At 45.0% G+C, this 12795-nt stretch overlaps 1 protein-coding gene across 1 annotated transcript in view; it reads left to right on the top strand.

Moving 5' to 3' along the window:
• KIAA1549 (KIAA1549 ortholog) overlaps positions 1-12795 on the top strand; it is a 79267-nt gene that overhangs the window by 49450 nt on the left and 17022 nt on the right. Inside the window, exons 15-16 of the mRNA XM_012806231.1 lie at positions 165-318; positions 4097-4414. Coding sequence (XP_012661685.1) covers positions 165-318; positions 4097-4414 — 472 coding nt within the window. The remainder of the gene's footprint in view (positions 1-164; positions 319-4096; positions 4415-12795) is intronic.

Raw genomic sequence — 12795 nt, forward strand, 5'->3', positions numbered from 1 at the left:
TTTTTTTTTGGTTGCAGCCATCATTATTGTTTGGTGGGCCTGGGCTGGATTCGAACCCACCACCTTAGGTGTATGTGGCTGGCACCTTAGCTGCTTGAGCCACAGGCGCCGAGCCTAGAGAGAGGTTTATTACTTATGAAGATAATTTCCTTTCTTCCTGACAGTTCACGGATAAAACGATCTCCTAAGCCACGCCGGAAACACCAGGTCAATGGCTGTCCTGCCGATGCTGAGAAGGACAGACTCATCACCACAGACAGTGATGGCACTTACAAAAGGCCTCCCGGGGTCCACAACTCTGCCTACATTGGATGCCCAGTGCGTAATGCTAACTCCTGCTTCTGGAATCAGGGTGGGGTGGGTCTTAGGAAAATGTGTTCATGGGTGAGGAGAAGAAATGGGTGGTGGCTGCTGACCTGTGTGCTAGCTGATCCTGGTGGCTTATGTGCTAGGGCCAGCTGGGTCATGAAGCATGTGGGTTGGGATGGTCACCTTTTCTGAGGGGAGGCTTGAGTTATATCAGCCACAGGGCTGCAGAGTGATGCCTCTGGAAACATACTTGGTGTTTCTCCTTTCTACATGTAAGCTTCTCAGGGGCTTCAGAATGGGAACTTCTGGAGGTTGATTGGGGGGGGTTCTTCTTTCCCTAGTCAGAGGGTTGTTTGGGTTTCTTGATGATAGGAGAGGTATTCAGGGTTTTGTTTCTCCCCCCTACCCCCTAAGTGCTAAGAAGATAGTGTATTTGCTGGTGCATATGTTTTATTCTTATGGGACAAAGAGCTTAATGGAAATTAAGAAATAAGGAATGAATTGGTTTTTTTCAGACTGAAAGGGGGTACAGATGCGTTTCTTGAAGTGTTAAAGGCAGATATTGATAGCATTAGGACACATATTCACAGATCCCATTGAGTAGGGAAGAAAGAGCCAGCCTCACCGAGGGGCTTTGGGAAACACAGACACTCCTGGACAACAGAGGGAGAGCCAGATGCAGCTAACTCCAGCAGCATCTGGGAAGCACGGTACGCTCCTAAAGTCCTGTGCTGGGGACATGGGATTCCTCTTGCTGGAGGCAAACTCACAGAGCCATCCCTGTTTAGAGAGAATTAGTGAAAAGCACATCCCTGGAGATGGGATTTGTGACTTACATGATCACTTTAGGCAGAGCTTATGCAGCCAGCCATTTCTTCCTGTTTCTTATTTGAGGTTTGTATTTTTCTCCTAAATTACACAAGTAACTAACACTGAAAGACCTTAAATAAAATTAGACATGTATGCCAAAGAGCCACTGAGGTGGGGCCTACGTACAAGTAGAACTGAATCACAATCATCTGAAAGAACCAGACTTTTCCTTGGGACCTGACTGTGCTTCTAGTTTCCTAAAGACCATGGCCTTCATAACCTACTCAGGAGGATGAGTGTGCTTCCAGGGAGCTGCAAGTCCTGCAGATTACACTATTCTCCTCCTTGGTAGAGCAAATGGAGCAGTATCTGTTACTTTCTGAATGCTGAGCCCCCAGGCGAGCTGCCGCTTACTGGCGGATCTCACATTAGGTGGTGCTCTTGTGCTGTGCCTGGGTTTTGGAAAGGTGTTTGGGTATCTCTGATGCTTGGCTTGATCTGGGGAGGGCTGTCCCCTTGGACCCCCACCAGGTGGTCACCTGGGGGGTTCTGTCTGTCTGAAGCAGGGACTTCCTGTGGTGTGGAGCTGAGGAATAGAAGGAAGGACAGTGTCCCTTCCCTCTTCACTTCCGTGGCCAGCCTGGGCTCCTGCTCTTGGGGATCTCCAGGGAGCCGTCTCAGTCCCTGGCTTCTTTCCTTACTAACCCCGAGCTCCTGCATTGAGCACCACTGAGTTTTGTGTGAGGAATAACCTGTCACCCTGTTGCTCTCTTCATTTCCCTGCATCAGTGCCCTAACTCAGGCTTTTTTTTTTGCAGTTTTTGGCCAGGGCTATGTTTGAACCCACCACCTCTGGCATATGGGGCCAGCGCCCTACTCTTTTGAGCAATAGGTGCCGCCTCAGGCTTTTTTTTTTTTTTATAGTGGCTCATGCCATCTTTCTTTTTCTTTTTTTGCTTAGCAGAAAATGCAGAGGTTCTCCCTTCATTGGTTAAAAAGAAGCCTTTTCCCGGGGATCACCACTTGGTCAGCTCTTTGTCTTCAAGGGCTCCTCTTTTCAGATTCCCTAAAATACCAGTCTTCCTCTGATGGGCTTACTTTTTACTCACTCTCCCTAAATATTCTGAAATGCATACTTTCAAAGATGATGCCTTTCTCAGAACTCACCTTTTCTTTTTCTTTTTTTTGAGATAGAGTCTCACTGTGTTGCCCTCGGTAAAATGCCGTGGTGTCACAGGTAACAGCAACCTCTGACACTTGGGCTTAAGCGATTTTCTTGCCTCAGCCTTCCAAGGAGCTGGGACTACAGGCACCTGCCACAATGCCCAGCTATTTTTTGGTTGTAGTTGTCATTGTTGTTCGGCAGGCCTGGGCTGGGTTCAAACCTGCCCGCTCGGGTGTATGTGGCTGGTGCCCTAGCCACTGAGCTGTAGGTGCCGAGCCAGAACTCAGCTTTTCTAAGTTTATTTTTCATCCTCAAGACCATACTAGGGATGTACTACATGCTTTTGAATTACTCTGAGTTTTCTACTTTCCATTCAGAATACCTTCTAGGGAACATTTTTACACTGTTGATGGAATTGCAAACTAGTATAGCCTCTTTGGAAAGAAGTATGGAGAATCCTTAAGTAGACCTTCTATTTGATCCCATTATCCCATTACTAGGTATCTACCCAGAAGAAAAAAAAATATTTTATCGTAAGGACATTTGTACTAGAATATTTATGACACTTCAATTTACAATTGTCAAGATGTGGAATCAGTCCAAATGCCTATTAGCCCAGGAATAGATTAACAAACTGTGGTATATGCATACCGTAGAATATTATTCAGCCCTAAAAAGATGGAGACTTTACATCTCTTGTATTAACCTGGATGGAATGGAAACATAGTCTCCTTAGTAAAGTATCACAAGAATGGATAAGCAAGTACCCAGTGTACTCGATACTAATACCAGTAGATTAGTAACTACATGTCCACACAGAAAAACACTTAAATTCCCGAAGGGGAGAGGGGAGGAGGGGGGCAGGGAGGGAAATCGGTGTACTCTCACCTAGCAGGCACAATGTAAGGGTATATGACATATCTCCCAGGTGAAGAGCTCAACTACAACTTGGACTTTACCTAACAAACACAAACAGCGTAACCTAATCATTTGTACCATTATATTAATCTGAAATCTAAAAAATTATATATCTTCTCCTTGGCCACAGAGGGTATTGAGTCTCCAGCCAAGGCTTACAGACCTTCTGAGGCTGGAAAGGCTCTTCTTCCATTGGTTCCCTGTTGTGTCTCGTGGAGTTTACCCAGTGTATACATGTATTCTGATGCTGTTCTGCTCGTAAGGCTGTATCAGACTCGTGTTACCCAGAGAGTAAATAGGGGTACTTCCATTTTAAAAACAAATGGTTTTTGAATAAATAATTGTCACCATTTACTGTTGTGAATAGCTATTATGATAGGTATTATAACTAAGTAATATAATATTTATAATTGTGGTATATATGTGTGTATATATATACACATAGTGTTAATACAGTGGAGACTTTGATCTCTTTTAGGGGAACGTAGGGCTGTTTATTTTACTGTTAATAGACTGCTTTGCTTTTTGGTTTCTCTACACAAAGTTGACCAGGTTTTTCTGGTATATATTTTGAAACATGTTTTTTGGCTGCTCAGGGGCCTTTAGTAAAAATGTGTGCCTCCAGGCACTAACGTGCATTTCTAATAGTTGAGTTTTCCTGAAAACAAGGAATGCTGAATATTTCCACTTTTTTTTTGTTTTTTCCTGATTCAAGCCTTTTTCGTACATGAAATGTAATGTACGTTCCTCAGCTGTCATTTTTTAATTCTTAGGATAAACGTTTTCTTCAACGTCAGGAAAATGGTTGAATTCTGTTTTGGACCCAGAGCTTTGTTTTAGGGTTACCTCAAAAGCTTCTGTGTCATCCTCTCTCCTTTATCTCCCACCTTGTAGTCAGATCCTGACCTCCCTGCGGATGTGCAGACACCGTCCTCTATGGAGCTTGGGAGGTACCCAGGCCTGCCCTTCCCCACCTCCCAGTACATCCCACCCCAGCCGTCCATCGAGGAGGCGCGCCAGACCATGCACTCCCTCCTGGACGACGCCTTTGCCCTTGTGGCCCCGAGCAGCCAGCCTGCCAGTGCTGCAGGGGCAGGCCCTGGGATCCCACCTGGCCTGCCCACGAACAGCACCCCTTCTCGGGAAGAGAGGAGAGCCACCCAGTGGGGGTCCTTCTACAGCCCAGCCCAGACGGCCAACAACCCATGCAGTGTAAGTCCTGGCTTTCTAGAATTCTCTACTGGCAGGATGTTGGAATTTTGTTGCATGACTGCCTCCCTTTCAAGCTTCCTGAAAAACTCTGGTGTATTTGATGAGATTTAAAAAGCTTGGATGATGGGTCTTAGTTTTTATTATCTTCTACTAAGTTAATTCTTAAGGTTGGAATCATCCTTTTATGCCACTCTGATACTTGGTTTGTTGAAGAATGGAGGGGAGATTTTATGGAAGCACCTTCTGGTTCCCTCACAATGTCATGAAATAGAGGTGGGGTAACTGTCAAAACATATTGTCAATTACACCTGAAAAAGGTGTAATTTAGGATATACTCAAATTGTTAACTTCTTTGTGGCCATCTTGGGACAGGAGCCTCTGAGGCTCTGGGAGTGAAGGTGGCAGCCTGGGCACAGGTGAGCAGGGACAACCACTCTCAACGGTCTGCTTTCCATCTTAGGAGTTGACATTTCATCATCTGGTCCGGCATTGTTATCGTTTGTGTTTTTCCTGTTCCGTCAGTCCTTTGGAATTTACCTTCTTACGACATGGAAAAGTAAAACTCAAGTAACACAATTATTAATTTTATGCTAATTGCTGGTGAAATAATTAAAAGATTTGACTTAGGAAAGAAATTAAAAGGTCACAACAATTTAAATGTATTAGTCAGGGGCTGGGGACGGAGCCCACACCTATAATCCTACCACTCTGGGAGGCTGAGGTGGGTGACTTGCTGGAGCTCAGGAGTGAGACACACATCTCTACTAAAAATAGAAAAACTTGCCAGGTGTTGTGGCAGGTGCCTATAGTCCTAACTACTCAGGAGGCTGAGGCAAGAGGATTGCTCAAGCCTGAGAGTTTTAGGTTGCTGTGAGCTATGATGCCACAGCGCTCTACCTAGTGTGACAGAGTGAGACTCTGTCTCAAATTATTTAATTAATTAATTAGTTAGAGAGTATTTATGCTGTGGCCCTCTGATTTTGTAACCCCTATTGAGGTGAAATTGGGTGGCAATAAGAATATGTTAAAAGAATTTTATTTTTTACATTTGAAATTGGTTTGAATTTTCCAAATAGATCCTCCACAGTGGATTGTTTCCTCCAGGCAAGCGTTGGTACGGTGCATATAACCACTGCCGTGTGTGTGTGTGTGTGTGTGTGTGTGTGTGTGTGTGTGTTGGGGGGGGGTGAATACCATGCAGTCTAATCATTATTGTTTTTAATGTTAAAATATAGCTTGTTTCCACAAGAAATATTAAACTGCTTCAAAATTATAGCTGGTGGTTTATAATCTTTCATGGTGGTTTATAATCTTCAAATGGATGATAAAACTCAGTGATAAAATAAATGTGCATACAGCTGCTATCTGGTTGCTGTAAGCTTTTATTTGCTTATTCACTTAAATATATTACAGAGCACCTGCTGGATTCCAGGTATTCTGCTAGGTGTTGGGGACAGAGTAGTACACACCATAGGTCTCTATGCCTCAGGTCTTACGTCCTGCTAGAGGATATGTGGACAGTCAGAATAGCACTTCTAGCATAGTAGGTAGGTGCTGTGGTAGGGGAAGGTGATATTGGTGGAAGCACTTAGCTGAGCCTTCAGGTATTGAAGGATTTTCTGGACAAAATGACTTGTAAGTGGAAGTCTGAGGTTATTAGAGGTTGTTAGTTGAAGGAGATTTCAGGTAGTGGAAAGTATAGCAAGGCACAGAAATTAAAGTATCTGAGAAAGACTTCTTCTGGGTAAGATGGAGAAAGAGTCTGGATTTACCTTCCTTCCTAAAACAACTGAAAAAAAAAACAAAACTGGGCTGTGCACAGTGGCTCATGCCTGTAATCCTAGCGCTCTGGGAGGCCAAGGCAGTTGCATTGCCTGAGCTCACAGCTTGAGACCAGCCTGAGCCAGAGTGAGACTCCGTCTCTAAAAAGAAAAAAAAAAAAAGAGCCCAGTAGTCTCAGCTACTCGAGGCTGAGGCAAGAGAATTGCTTGAGCCCAACATTTTGAAGTTGCTGTGAGCTATGATGTCACAGCCTCTACCAAAGGTGACAAAGTGAGACTCTGTCTCAAAAAGAAAAAAAAAATCTGAACAGAATATATGGGTTTCCTTCACATTGGACTCCGAGTAACAAAGGGCAGGGATCAATGAGGAATGAGTTAAGTCCTACAATTATTTGCCTGTCTTATGTCTGGAGAGTTTCCAGTAACAGTGCAGGGTGGGAGAGCGCACACAGAGCTGGGTGGTTTCCCTGAGTTGAAGGAGAGTTGGAAGTCTAGAGATGAAAAGACCACTGGTTCACAGTAGAGGGTACAGGGGAGCAGAGAGATACTGAGAAGGAATTCTAGTGATCTGCAGACTCTTCTTCATCTGAAGACTGACCAGTGTAGGGTGTAAAGCAGTGGTTCTCAACCTTCCTAATGCCGGGACCCTTTAATACAGTTCCTCATGTTGTGGTGACCTCCAACCATAAAATTATTTTCATCGCTACTTCGTGAAGGATGTTGAAGCCATAACCCCAGTGTGACATAATCACCTCCATTAAGGTCAAATGAGGCAGGGCGTGGTATTATCCTAACAATCCAGAGTGGGAGGATTGGTTGAGGTCAGGAGTTTAAGACCAGCCTGAGCAAGAGCAAGACCCTGTCTCTACAAAATGTAGACTATACCCCTACAGTCCTAGCTACTCCGGAGGCTGAGGCAGAAGGATTACCTGAACCCAGGAGTTTGAGGTTGCAGTGAGCTATGATGGTGCCACTGTACTCTTACCCAGATGATGCAGTGAGACCCTGTCTTAAAAACAATAAAAGTTAAATGAGGCATTAGGGTAGAGTCCTGATATGATAGGACTATTGCTCTAATGAGACTAGGAAGAATCATTAGAGGGCTCTTTGTACCAGTGAGAAGCAGCTCTTTGTGAGCCAGGAAGAGAGCCCTCACCTAAAACTGAATCTTTTTTTTTTTTTTTTGAGACAGAATCTCACTTGGTCACCCTCAGTAGAGTAGCTCACAGTATCCTCAAACTTTTGGGCTCAAGTGATTTTCTTGCCTCAGCCTCTGAAGTAGCTGGGACTACAGGTATCCACCACAGTGCCCGGCTATATTTTAGAGATGGGATCTTGCTCTGGCTCAGGCTGGTCTTGAACTTGTGAGCTTAGGCAGTCCACTCAGAGTTCTGGGATTATAGGTGTGAGCCACTGCACATGGCCCCTAAAACTGAATCTTGCTGGAACCTTGATCTATGACTTTTTTTTCTTTTCTTTTTTCTTTTTTTTTTGAGACAGAGCCTTAAGCTCTCACCCTGGGTAGAGTGCTGTGGTGTCACAGCTCATAGCAACCTCAGACTCTTGGGCTTAAGTGATTCTCTTGCCACAGCCTCCCAAGTAACTGTGACTACAGAAGCCCACCACAATGCCCACGATTTTTTTTGTTGAAGTTGTCATTGTTTTCTAAGTGGCCTGGGCTGGGTTCAAACCTGCCAGCCCCGGTGTATATGGCCGGCACCCTACCCACTGATCTATGGGCACTGCCCATTGATCTATGACTTTCCAGCCTCCATAACTATGAGAAATAAATTTTATTCCCATTCTAAGGTATTTTGTTATAGCAGCCTGACCAGCCTAATACAGTTCCTTTCTTAGTCATCAGTAGAAAACTACATAATGCATGGAACATCAAAGTACTCAGAAGAATTTTGCTTCTGTGGTGGGGAGAAAGTAGCCCCAGATTACAGCTACCATGGCTCTACCTAACAAAACATAAAATCTGAACCCAAACAAAGCTCAAGAATATGGAAACACAATAATATCCAGTATCTAATGAGGTAAAATTAATAATGTCTGACATCACATCAAAACTAAACAGGCAAGCAAAGAAGCAGGAAAGTGACAGAGATAATGGAATTAGTAAACAAGATGTTAACAGAATTATTATAATGGGAGTTCCATATGTTTAAGAAACTAAAAGAAGGATTGAACATGCTAATTAGAGACACTGAGGATATTAAAAGGTATAATTCAAATTTAGAGATGAAAACTACAACATCTGACATGAAAATGTAGTAGATGGGATTAGTGGCAGATTACATATTGCAAAAGAGATTAGTAGGCTTGAAACCATAGTAGTAAAAACTTTACAACATAAAGAGAATTGGTAGACTAAAGAAATGAACAGAGCAGGCCAAGTGCGGTGGCTCACGCCTGTTATCCTAGCACTTGGAAGGCCAAGGTGGCTGGATTGTCTGAGCTCACAGGTTCGAGACCAGCCAGAGCCAGAGTGAGACCTCGTCTCTCAAAAAAATAGCCAGGCATTGTGGCAAGCACCTATAGTTCCAACTACTTGGGAGGCTGAGGCAAGAGAATTGCTTGAGGCCAAGAGTTTGAGGTTGCTGTGAGCCCAGGAAACTGTGATTATGGAGCTGAGGAGCTGTGCTCTGCGGTCTGCGAGCTGGAGACCCAGGAAAGCCAGAGGTGTAGTTTGAAGTCCTGAGAGCTAAATTCCAGTCTGAATCTGAAAGTTTAAGAACTAGAAGCTCCAAGGGCAGGAGACGATTAACAAATGTCCCAGCTCAAGCAGACAGGCAGCTCAAGATTCAGAGTACAAGTCCCACCTTCCTCCACCTTTTTCTTCTATTCAGGCCCTCAGTGGATTGGATAACGCCCACTCACATCTGCTTTACTCAGTCCACTGATTAAAGAGATGATCTCCTCTGGAAACCTTGACTGAGATGCCCAGAAGTAATGTTTCATCAGATAACTGGGCATCCTGTGACCCAGTCAAGTTGGTCCATAAATTTAACCATCACAGTATGTTCCAAGCAGGGAAATGACTTCTGGCTACATAGTACAGGGTGGGCAGTAAGGGGGGTGGGGTGGGACACGAGTCAGGAGCGGAAAACAGGGGAGGCTTCCTGTGCTTAGAGGGCCACATCTCATCCTGTACATGGTTTTGAGCAGAGACATAACTGGTTATGCCTTTTTGAAAGACCAGTCTTGTTTCAGAGTGGAGAATGGTTGTCAAAGCACGAGACAACACAGGACACCATTGTAGCACTCTTGGTGAGAGGGGTGCCACACCTGGTGTAGTGCAGGGCAGGGACTCGAGAGGAAGACTCGAGTCCAGGCTCCCACAGGATTCGTGCTGATGGCACTGAGCCAGCACGGAAGAAGAGTTCGATGATGCAGGAGAGTGGACACCAGGGATCTAAAGCACAGCGCAGGGATTATCTTTAGAAATGAGGGGATAGGCTCGGCACCTGTGGCTCAAGTGGCTAAGGTGCCAGCCACGTACACCCAAGGTGGAGGGTTCAAATCCAGCCCGGGCCCACCAAACAACAATGACGGCTGCAACCAAAAAATAGCCGGGCGTTGTAGCGGGTGCCTGTGGTTCCAGCTACTTGGGAGGCAGAGGCAGGAGACTCACTTGAGCCCAGGAGTTGGGGGTTGCTGTGAGCTGTTATGCCACAGTACTCTACCCAGGGGGACAGCTTGAGGCTCCTGTCTCAAAAAAAAAAAAAAAGAAAGAAACGAGGGTATATATTTCTTCCAGTTTCATGGTAGAGCAGAAGGAAAGGTTGGGTGTGGTTAAAATCAAGTTGTAGTTAGTGGCAGGAAGCTGAGGACCAGCAGAGACGGCAGAGGACGAGGGCAGGAATTTGGCAGGGCAGGAGGTTTGAGGAAGAGTAGAGAGTCAAAACGCCAGCTGGGGAGAATGAGAGGAAACAGATTAGGACTGATGTGTTAGCCTCGAGATCGCCTGTCATGAAGTTCCAGTGGCACAAATTGGAGTTGTCTGGTTTTGTTGGTCAGCGTGTAGATGCCCAGGTGCAGGCAGTGGGACTGATGGGCCTGGGGCTTCATCAGACAGATGTGATGGAAGGGACGGTGGGTAAGAGAGGTGCAGGTGAAAGGGAGAGGGGCTGGGAAGGTGAGGGCATTTAAACGTGCTGGAGCCTGATTGACTTTTCCTCCCAAGTCTGTCTTCTGCATTAAACTAGTTGGAGCCACTGTCCTCTCTCATCAGGGTTATTGGGACAGCTTCCCAATTGTCTCCCTGCCTCTAGTCTTGTGTATCAGCAGCTGATAAGTAAAATGAGGGGTGTCAGTGCTAGGTGGGCCAAGTGGCTGAGGTGTGTCCTCCTGATGTCAAGAGGATGTGGAACGAAGAGGAAGGAGGAGCCACTTTGTGTCCCCTTGAGTTTTCCAAAGGGAAAGTCTCAGCTCACTGTCTGACCTGATGTTTCTTTGTCAGCCCTCTCTGCTCCCAGGCATATCCTGGCTCCGCCGAGGGCCAGCAGCTCTCAGCCAGCTCTCTGTAAATGCAGTGGAATTCTGGGGCTGGGGTTGGGGGCTGCATCACCCTGCCGGTGTCTTTTGTTTTCTTCTCTTGGCCACCGTTTTGCTCAGTTCATAGTATGGTTTTGCTTTTTTATTCCCTCTTGCTAGGGAATTGTTAGCAGTAATTGTTTTTGACAGATTTGCATCAAAATAAGCTTCTTATTTGTTTATTGTTCGTAGGTGTTGGGGATTAAAGATTTCATGACAAAGCTTTTAATCAACCCCTTAACCGTGAATTCAAATCCATAGTTAGGTTTTTTTTTTTGAGACAGAGTCTCACTATGCCGCCCTCAGTAGAGTGCTCTGGCATTGCAGCTCACAGCCACCTCAAACTCCCGGGCTCAAGTGATTCTCTTGTCTCAGCCTCCCAAGTAGCTGGGACTACAGGAGCCCGCCACAACACCTGGCAGTTTTTTGGTTCTAGTTCTCGTTGTTGTTTGGCAGGCCCAGACTGGATTTGAACTCATCAGGTGTATGTGGCTGGCACTCTACCCACTGAGCTACAGGCGCCAAGCCCCATAGTAAGATATTTATAAGCATTGTTATGCAGTGGTTTTCTCATTGTGGAGTTTTGGTGTTGCCCTCCTCATATATTTTGATGAGAATGATAGTGGTTTTAATCCAGTGGAAAAACCAGAATCATTGGATGTAGATATGTAATGTAATTTTTTTTTTTTTTTTTGAGACAGAGCCTCAAGCTGTCACCCTAGGCAGAGTGCTGTAGCATCACAGCTCACAGCAACCTCCAACTCCTGGGCTTAAGTGATTTTCCTACCTCCACCTCCCAAGTAGCTGGGACAATAGGCCTACAACACCTGGCGATTTTTTTTTTTTTTTGGTGGCCTTAGCTGCTTGAGCCGCAAGTGCTGAGCCTATGACATATTTACGAATTGGTTGTAAAGTTACTGATCACCCTTTATATGGCTTCTGACTATAGTAAAACCACAGGAATGTAGATTTCAGGGTGCCTCCAGTTACCATATGAGCTTTTATTTACCACCTGATGGTAAATTCCTGCTCTCTCTTGCCAGGTATAGGGGTGTTTGTTATGCATCAGTGAGTTCAGCCACTTGATAGGTGGTATTTCTGCTTCTTGGGTGGCAGTTAGGCTCTCTTTGGAGTGGTCCTCTCCATAGTGAGTGTGGGTACCTGAGTTAAGGTGCTTTGCAAGCTGACCTGACTGCTTTACCTTAGGCCTGTCCCAGACTCCATTAATCATTCAGTTTGCTGCCTTTACTCTTTTGGCCTTTTAAACTGAATAGAGAGAAGACAGGCATTAAAATGGGATTTTTATTGACATAGTTGATTGAAGCCTTCAAATTCAATTATGTCCTGCCAATTTTTAATGCATAGATGTGTGACCCATCCTACAGTAGAATCTCAAAATTCTTTTTGTGATTTTATTTTTAAAAAACCTTTTCTTCGGGCATGCCATCTCTAGAAACATAACATCCTTTTCTGAGTTGAGCTGTCTAGCACGATGATGATATAACCGGTAACAAGTGGACAGCTATTTTTCATTGTTTTTCTTTTAGTTTGTCACTTAGACCTCCTGAGATCTCCAGAGGTAAACTGGTAAGCCTGGAGATATATATATATTTTTTTGGCCAGGGCTGGGTTTGAACCCACCACCTCCAGTATATGGGGCCAGCGCCCTACTCCTTTGAGCTGTAGGCACTGCCCAAGCCTGGATATTTTTTAAAAAATAATTTTGCGGATGGTGCCTGTGGCTCAAAGGACTGGGGCACCAGCCCCAGCCAAAAACTGGGCCCCAAACTGCAAAAATAAAATAAATAAATAAATAATTTTGCATCTGAATATATTTTAAAAATCCACATTGTGGGCTGGGCATCTGTATCCCAGTGATTAGGCACTGTCCACATGCACCGGGGCTAGTGGGTTCGATCCTGGCCCAGGCCTGCTAAACAACAAAAAAAAAAGCTGGGTGTTGTGCCAGGCGTCTTTAGTCCCAGCTACTAGGGAAGGTGAGGCAAGGGAATCCCTTGAGCCTAAGAGTTTGATGTTACTGTGAACTATGACATTATAGCA

Source organism: Otolemur garnettii, unplaced genomic scaffold (assembly GCF_000181295.1).
Source record: "Otolemur garnettii isolate 467f Iridium unplaced genomic scaffold, OtoGar3 scaffold00049, whole genome shotgun sequence".
NCBI lineage: Eukaryota > Metazoa > Chordata > Mammalia > Primates > Galagidae > Otolemur > Otolemur garnettii.